Source organism: Sturnira hondurensis, unplaced genomic scaffold, assembly GCF_014824575.4.
Source record: "Sturnira hondurensis isolate 20B ecotype Veracruz unplaced genomic scaffold, ASM1482457v3 Scaffold0000880, whole genome shotgun sequence".
NCBI classification, from domain to species: Eukaryota; Metazoa; Chordata; class Mammalia; order Chiroptera; family Phyllostomidae; genus Sturnira; species Sturnira hondurensis.
The window spans coordinates 20,460,005-20,469,408 of record NW_028073511.1 but is presented as its reverse complement, the minus strand read 5'-3'; the positions used below and the strand labels follow the sequence as shown (position 1 = coordinate 20,469,408).

Sequence of the window (9,404 nt, the reverse complement as noted above, 5' to 3'; positions counted from 1 at the left end):
AAAGACACATAGCTCAAAATTGCTAAATGACTTTGTGCTCTTGAAAAGAAGTATGTGAAAAGCACATTATGAACTTCTCTGTGTCACTGCCTTTGGATTTCAGAAGCAGCTTGACTGACACAGAGATCCTGATGGGAAAACTCGTTGGATGCTGAAAAGTCTTTTAACAAAGGTGAAGCACAAGGCTTCAGAGAACAATTTCAACATTGTTCCGTTGAAGGTTATACTCAGCTCTGAACCACATTACTTTCCTGTCTACGTTTCATTTCCTGGGGTCTTACCAAGTGATAAACAGACCTGGGCGTGTGGTAGATTTGGGGTTTTTCAGCACAAATAGGGTGGCTGGAGTTTGCTGAAAGGCATTAATTGACTTCTGTGATCACAATGAAAATGCTGGTGTAAGGCCTTCAGGAGACGATGGAGAAAAGATGGACGTACTGTGCTGTCTATTCCATCATCCAGATACACTTTGTCAGGGGTAAGGCTTCCAGTTGTCCTTTCTTGTCAAATCAGCCACTTTAGGGGGCAAATGAGGCCTCTGTTCGTTTAAAATGCCTGTGACTGATGCTGAAATCCAGCACCAAAGGCAGATCGTTACTAACGCTTTCAGTTATGTGTTTAAGTGGCAGCTATGGGAGAGCTGTTAAGAGTCTCGAAGTGATTACTAACAAACGCTAAAACCAAGAAGGGAACCGGCGGCTTGTGCCACTGCTCAGAGGCATTTTTACCCATTTCCTTCCCGAGAGGATCTCTGGGGTAACGGGAAAATGTTGTGTCTTGGAAATGAAATGCTTTCCAAGCGATAGTCAGAACAACTCTGGAATACTAAATACAAATAAATAAATACATCCCAAAGCCCCCGATGCTCAGAGATCCTTGCTCAACTTTTTCTCTCTCTCAGCTCTCCTTTTTCTTTTGTGTGTAACGAACATTTCTCCTCCAAATGCTGTCTTTGGGAGTTGAACATATGTTGAATTTTAATGAGGCACATGTAGGTATAGACCTGGGAGGCATGCCGGTCGTAAGGACGACCGTGGGAACCAGTATCTAAAGGGTCTGTTTAAAAATAGTGAGAAGAATGATTAGTGCTGGGTCCCACAGCATGACGGTATTATAGTGGCCCTGAGCGTATTAAGAATTAACCGTGCTTTTCAGATAGAGCCACTAAGATTTTAAGGAGAATTTCTAAATCAAAGGTGACTTGGGAATATAATGCTGTAGATAGGATTAGAAACATATTATCCAGCAAAGGGGAGCTCACAGGGAGCTACATTAAACTGTACTAACCTCTGCCTACCCATACTTTTGCATTCATGAAAGTGTAATAGTTCCTGTGTGTCAAGTACCTTTAAAAGGCTTGTTTCCTCTCAGTTGCTTGTCACCTTTTTATCTTTGCCTTTGTTAGTTTCTGTGGTACTTGTCACAATAATATATCATTTCTGTAAAAGTATTCCATTCATTCTAAAACTGAGGTCTGTACCGTTGAGGGTATGTCAAAGACTCAATACTTAACATTTTTTAAATGCCTGTACCATTTTGTTGGAACACTCATGGGAGTGAAGCTTCCCTACTTCAAAGCATTGATTGTAGATGATGCTAACCAATGATTTATCTTTCACTGAGGTATTCTCTCTTCCCTTATGAACACTAACTACATGGGAGTCAAGGCCCTCTCAAGTTCACATGTACTGACTATCAAGTGTCCTACCTGTCTTAGCCAATTTGGAGGTTATGAGTTTATAGACAGAGTACAGATTCTAGTCAGTCATATTCACATTCTTTTACTGAGATGTGACTCTGAAAAAATCATTTAATCTGTGCCTCAGTTTCCTCCTTGAAAAAGACTGTTAACAACTTTACTCTTTGGTATCAGAGAAAGATTAAATGAGACGGTATATGTAAAAGCCCCTTATAAACACATATTTTAAAAATTTTCTATACCTAATAGTTTGTAGTTTTTTTGAAGTTTTAAAAAATACCACTTGAGTGCTAATACATGAGTGTGGATCCATAACCAAAAAAAGCCAATTGTATTAAATGTAAGAATCGTTGCCATAACAAATTTGATGGTGAGTTTCAATTTCAAAGTCTTAATTTTTTTCACTGGTAGTCAGAGATCTTAAGTTATTTTTTTAAATAGATCAACTGACAAAGAAGGAAATATGCAGAAACCAGTCTGTTCCTCTAGTGTCCTTAAGTAAATGCCTCCTCATGTGTTGTGAAACTCATGCTTCTCTCTCGGGGTCACACATAAGCTCTCCCCAACCCCTAAGGCAGCCAGGGACAAAAGTCCCCTGCTGCCCACTCACTTCATCCAAGTCATCAAAGTTTATAATTAAGAGTCACTCCATGTGAATCATGCAAACTAATGTTCTTCCTTTTCAGGAGTATGGGAAGGAAAATTCAATGCAGGAGGAGACGTTTATGCTTTACCTGGCTCTGATGTCAACCTGACCTGCCAAACACAGAAGAAAAGCTTCTTGATACAAACGCAGTGGTCCAAGGAGCTGGACCTCATTGCTCTTTATCATCCCCAACATGGCTTCCACTGTCAAAGTGGGGTTCCCTGCAAGTCACTGGTGACTTTCAAAGAAATTCCTGGGAATGTGATAAAATGGACTCTGCACTTAAGGAACATGAACTCTTCCCTCAGTGGGAAGTATGAGTGCAGCTTTATTCTGTACCCAGAGGGCATTCAGACTAAAATCTACAACCTTCTCATTCCGAAAAATGGTAAGCATAACAAATATGTGCCATGTGCCAGCCCTGTGCTAGGCATAATGCTAAGTCCACAAAGTAGAACAAAAAGAGGTATTGCTTGTGAGGGATACAGAAACTGATCACAAAATTCCACCAATAAATGTAAAATTGCAACAGTGATAAGTGATAAGTGCAAGGGTCTTGTGAGAGAGCCTATAGCAGAAGTCAGAGAAATTGTCTCTGAGAAAGCTGTATCTGAGCTGAGGTCTGAGGAAAAAGTCAGCAGTAAGGCCATTTCAGAGATGGGAGGTTAGTGAGGGATCCAGGGAGAGGCAAGAGCTTCTATGAAGGGCTTCGTAGTGTTTAAGGAAATGGGAAAATGTGGGCGGGACTGCGGTGCAGAGATTGAGGGATGCAATGTCAGATATGGTAAGGGCCAGATTATGCAAGACCTTCTCAGCCACATCTGATGTTTTTATTTTATTTAAGTGCCATTGGAAGACATTGAAATATTTTCAACAAAATGATGGGATGACATTTAAAGCTTCATTGTATTTGTGCTATAAAAAATCTACCTAGATTTAGTATGAGAACAAAGCCAAGGTGGAAAAAGAGGGAAAAATGGAGGCAAATTAAAGACAGTCCCAGTAGCCCAGAGGACATAGTATTATTTGGGTAGATGTGGAAAGAAAAAGATAAATGTTGTGTGTTGGGCATAAAAGAGATATGACTCTTTAGTATAGGACAATGGCAGTATGAGTGAAGGAGAGAGAAAATTGGAGTTGATATCCAGGTGTCTGGCATGCACACTGGAATGATAGTACCATTGGCTGAGACAGGAGGTGAAGGAGATAGAGCAAGTTCATGAGAGAATTCATGAAAATGGCTTTGGAGATATTTAGTACAGAGTATCTAAGTGTACCAAAGAAGCTACTGGACATGTAGCATTCATAAAAACATGCTTTAGACACCCACATTTGCAGGCATGAATCCTAGGTGTAAGTTCTAGCTCCTTTTTGGCCAGAAGTAAATTTCTCCTCGGGTCTGTCATGTCAGTTCCCTGGGCCCATTTGAAAAATGACCATAATAACTCCCACCCTAAAGTACTTGGTCCTAAAATAAATGACTTCCATTTCTACTAATAACAAAATAATAAAAACATTAGCCAAAAAATGGAAAATGCACTGGAAATGGAATGTTTTTAACTCAAGGCAAAGTGGCCTGGTAATATAAGAAAAACAACAAATAACTCATGAAAGTTATGCTAAGGGAGCCAGAAGGCTGCCCAGTGCAAGCAGGTGTGGATTGATTACCTCCTCTTCATTTCTTATTAAGAGATAAGACCATGGCCCTGACCAGGTGGCTCAATTGGTTAGAATGTCATCCCTTGCATCACAAAGGTTGCCAGTTCAATTCCTGGTTAGAGCACATACCTAGGTTGCATGTTTGATCCCTGGTTGGGGCACATGTGGAAGGCAACTAACGGATAGTTCTCTCATATTCTCTCTCTCTCTCCCTCTCTTCCTCTCTGAAAGCAATAACCATATGCTCAGGTGAGGATTCTAAATAAACAAACAAATAAATAAATACCATCATATTGGAATAATCCACCTTACAATGCTCTAGTCCTATTAGTTTGTTTTCCAGAAAACAAACTTGAGTTCAGTTAGGGATGGAGTTGGTGGAGGAGGTAGGGGATGGTTGAGTAACAGAAGGAGAGCTGTGTAGAGCATCGTTTAGCTGCACAATATTGGAGTCAGGTAGCTCAGGCTTTATTGTTGGCTCTGTCATTTCCATACATATCATCTTTGCCACGTTATTTCAAGTCTCCAAACTTCCGTTTCCCTGTGTAACAAACATGATACATAGTTATAGTACCTTCTTCATAGATACCATTATTTTGATGACTAAATGAGATAATCTATGTAAAGCACTTAGCACAGTTCCTAACAAAGGAGAAGTATGTGGTAAATGGTAGTTCTCATTAGGGTGGTTATACAGTACTGAGTGAACTATTTTTCAGTTCTTATTAAAAGTGAGTCCTCCTCTTTCTCCTTTTTATACTTGCCGAATTTGGAACCCAGCAGGACATTCTTTTTACATTAGCACACGTACCCATTGACCTTGGCTTAGACACAGATTGTGTACCTTCTTCCAGATCTGTGAACTATACTGTTACATATCTGAGGACCTGATGTGCACTTCACTGAGACTGGCAACTTGGGCTGATGTGCTCTATAGAAAATAGGACACATATTCTATATGAAGTAGGCTGTCTTCATCATGAGACCAAAATGAAGCAGAAGTAGTATGTTACCCAAAAAAAGTTTCTTAAAACAAAGGACAACTCAAGGACCTAGTTGTAGCTACTAAAAATCTGCAAATCAATGGAGAGACAGAGCCAGATCTACATGCTGTGCGGTTGCACAATTCCCAGTCTTCTGAGGATCATGTTGCTGCTGGTCAGCTGGATCCGATGAAAAGCAATGGCCTTAGTGTGAAGGAAACAGTTTTGGTATCATGTATTTGGGTACAAGGGTTGCAGAAAAGAAAAAAGCAAAACAGAAAGGAGAGAAAATCCTTCACCATGGATTGACCAAAACTGTAAGCCTGCCGCAGAGCTGAGAAATAGACACTTCACTCAGAGGAGGTGAGGTGAAGGGCTTTCAAAAGTCCTCTCAAGTCTCCACGTGATGATGATACATCTTTACCTCTTTATCCTTTCAATCTTCTCTCACTTCTCCTCTTACCCGTGCCATTTTACATCCCTGTGAGATCTTCACATTTGCAAGTAAGTTGGGTAAGCAAAGCACATTCAAAGCACAAACCTTTGTGATGTACAAAAACAAATGCAAATTGAAGTAACATATAGGAATCTAAATCAGAAAATGCTGAGAGACCAGAGGCAGTTGAGATCTCTTCCTGTTTCCTTTCTGTGGTCATCTGAGCTATTCTCTCCCCTAGTCTACTCACACAACAGGGTGTGTCTGACTCCTGTGTCCTGTTCCCTGAGGGCCCAGCTGAGAAGGTTTTTGCTTTTCTTTTCACAGTATTTTGTTCCTGTGTGTGAGTTAGTGCTCTGAAACTGGGGGTGAGGGCAGAAATATAATAAACAGTTTGCTGTTTGCTTCTTACCCATTTTTACTTGACAGGGTTTCCTCTTATGTTAGGAGTTTTCAAGTTATTGCAAGAAAGTTCTCTAGGTTGAGCCTTGGGTTATTGTAATCTAGATTTCCTTAATTTTAATGTTACTGAATCTCACAGTGCTTCAGATTATAAGATTTCCATGCACTTTATAATTTGTAGCTATTAGGGACTCAGTATAAGATTACAATGGGGCTTTAATTTCCTAGATTACAATGAAAGCCTCCAGGCACTCCCACCTTTAGTCATCATGCAATTCATTAGGTCCCCAAACTTATTTATCTTATAACTGGAAGTTTGGATTTTTCAATCACCTTTACTCATTTTCCCAATCCCCCAATCCCTGCCTCTGGCAAACACCAATTTGTTCTCTGTATCTATAAGTTCAGTTTTATTTTATTTTTTAGATCCCACATTTGGGTGAGATCATGCAAGACTTCTCTCTGTGTGTCTTATTTATTTTTCTTAGCATAATGCTGTCAAATTCCATCCATAATGTCTCTAATAGCAAAATTTCCTTTTTATGGTTGAATAATATTCAATTGCATATTAGAACATTTTTTTACTCTTTATCCATCATTGTTTCAATATATTGGCAATTTTTTAAACGATTTTATTTATTTATCTTTAGAGGGGAAGGCAAGGAGAGAAGGAGAGAAGTATCAATGTATGGTTGCCTCTCGTGAGTCCCCTGCTGGGAACTGGCCTGCAACCAGGCATGTGCCCTGACTGGGAATCGAACCACGATCGTGTGGTTCACAGGCCCACACTCAATCCACTGAGCTATACCAGCCAGGGCTCTTGGCAATTATAAATAATGCTGAAATTAATATGTGGATGCAGATATTTTTTGAGATAATAGTTTCATATCCTTTAGAACTATATCCAGAAATGGAATTGCTTAATCACATGGTAGTTTTATTTTTAATTTTTGAGAAATCTCCATGCTGTTTTCTATAGTGGCTGTACCAATTTACATTCTGTTTTTTAAAAATTTTTATTGTATTTTTCATTACCCTTTAGTCCCCTTATACACGTTCCCTACAGTCACCACACTGTTGTCAAAGTCCATGAATCTTTTTTTTCTTTTTGCTCAATCCCTCCACCCCTATTTTCCTTGTTAGTTCAGCTTATATAAGTGAAATCATATGCTATTTGTCTTTCCCTGACTGACTTATTTCACTTACATAATGTTCTCCAGGTTCATCCATACTGTTGCAAAGGGTAAAATTTTCTTCTTTTTTATGGGTGAGTTGTATTCCATTGTATAAGCATCCCATAGTTGTTTTATCCACTCATTTACTGATGGAAACTTGGAGCTGCTTCCATATCTTGGTGGCTGTAAAAACTGCTACAATGAACATAGGGGTGCTTATGGTTTTTTTGGAATTAGTGTTTTGGGTCCCTTCAAATATACTCCTAGAAGTGGGATTGCTAAATCAAAAGGCAGATCCATTTTTAATTTCCACAGTACCTGCACCAATTTGTGTCCCCACCAACAGTGCAAAACAGTTCCCCTTTCTCCCCATCCTCACCAGCAATTGTTGTTTGTTGATTTATTGAGGATAGCCATGGTGACAAGTATGAGACAATATCTTATTTTGATTTTAATTTGCATTTCTCTGATGTTAGTGATGTTGAGCATCTTTTCATATGTCTATTGGCCCTCTGTATGTCCTTCTTGGAGAAGTGTCTATTCAGGTCCTTTGCCCATTTTTTAATGGGTTGTTTTTTTTTTTGGTGTTGGGTTTTGTAAGTTCCTTAAAAACTTTGGATATTAAGCCAAAGTTACCAGATATAACATACAATCTTCTAAAACTAATCAAGAAGAATCAAAGAATCTGAATAGACAGATTACACCTAGTGCAATTGAAATAGTAATCCAAAAATTTCAAACAGTTAAAAGCCCTGGACCAGATGGGTTCACGGATGAATTTTACCAAACATTCTCAGAACTAATACCTCTCCTTCTCAAACTATTTTTAAAAATTCAAGAGGAAGGAAGTCTCTCAAATTTATTTTATGAGGTCAGCATTATTCTAATTTCAAAACCAGATAAAGACACTACAAGGAAAAAATTATAGGCCAATATCCCTAATGAATATAGACTTTAAAATCCTCCACAAAATATTAGCAAATCAAATACATCAGTACATCAAAATGATCATACACCATGAACAAGTGAGATTCATTTCAGGAATGTGAGGTTAGTAAAACACTAGCAAATGAATAAATGTGATTCACCACATGAACAAAATTAAAAATTAAAACCTCATAATCATACCAATAGATGAAGAAAGAACATTTGATAAATCCAGCACCCATTTACAATAAAAACTCTCAGCAAAGTGAGAATAGAGGGAACATACCTAAACATAATAAAGGCCACATATGACACACCCACTGCCAGCATCTTACTCAATGGGCAAAAATTACAACCATTTTCCTTAAGGTTGGGAACAAGAAAGGGATGTCCACTTTTACCTCTCTTATTCAACATAGTACTGAAAGCCCTAGACATAGCAATTAGACAAAAAGAAAAAATAAAAGACATCCAAATTGGAAAGGGAGAAGTAAAACTGTCTTTATTCGAAGATGACATGATACTGTACATAGAGAACCCTAAAGATTCCACCAAAAAACTACTAGAACTGATAAATAAATTCAACAATGTAGCAGAATATAAAATAAATTCAGAGATTAATGCAACTGATCCAAAGATCAGTTGGTATTTTATATACCAATAACAAACTGACAGAAAAAAATTTAAATTGCATTCACAATTTTTTCAAAAAAGAATAAAATACCTAGGAATAAACCTAACCCAGGATGTAAAAGACCTATACTCAGAAAATTATAAGACACTGAAGAAATTGAAGAAGTTACAAATAAGTGGAAGCACATACCATGTTCATGGATAGGAAGTATTAATATCATTAAAATGTCCATACTACCTAAAGCAATCTGCAGATTCAATGCAATGCCTATCCATATCCCAATGATGTATTTTACAGAATTAGAACAAATATTTTAAAATTTTACGTGAAACCACAAGAAGCCCCACATAGCAATAGTGATCCTGAGAAAACAGATTGAAGTTGGAGGACAAATGCTACCTGATATCAAACTATACTATAAAGCCATAGTAATCAAAACAGCATGGTACTGGCATAAAAAGAGATACAGAGCAGTGGAATAGAATGGGGAGATCAGAAATAAACCCACAACTTTATAGTCGATTAATATTTGACAGAAGAAGCAAGTATATACAATTGGCTAAAGATAGTTTATTCAGTAAGTTGTGTTGGGAAAATTAGATAGATATGTGAAGAAAAATGAAACTAGACCACCTTCTTACGTCACACACAAGAATAAATTCAAAATGAATTAAGGACTTAAATGTTAGACCCACCATAAAAATCAAAGAAGAAAATATAGCCAACAAAAATCTTAGACATAGCTTATAGCAATATTTTATCTAGTATATCTCCCCAAGCAAGGGGAACAAAAGTAAAAAATAAACAAACAAGACTACATCAAACTAAAAAGGAAAGGATATC

General features: G+C 37.9%; 1 protein-coding gene across 3 annotated transcripts in view; it reads left to right on the top strand.

Annotated features, from left to right (window-relative positions):
* The first annotated feature begins 258 nt into the window (after positions 1-258).
* Positions 259-9,404, top strand: part of CD96 (CD96 molecule) — an 86,124-nt gene continuing 76,978 nt past the window's right edge. Inside the window, exons 1-2 of one of the 3 annotated variants that reach the window (XM_037055493.1) lie at positions 259-478; positions 2,386-2,733. In XM_037055493.1, coding sequence (XP_036911388.1) covers positions 418-478; positions 2,386-2,733 — 409 coding nt within the window. In that variant the 5' untranslated portion in view covers positions 259-417. The remainder of the gene's footprint in view (positions 479-2,385; positions 2,734-9,404) is intronic. The other 2 variants (XM_037055483.1, XM_037055477.1) reach the window with 2 other exon arrangements.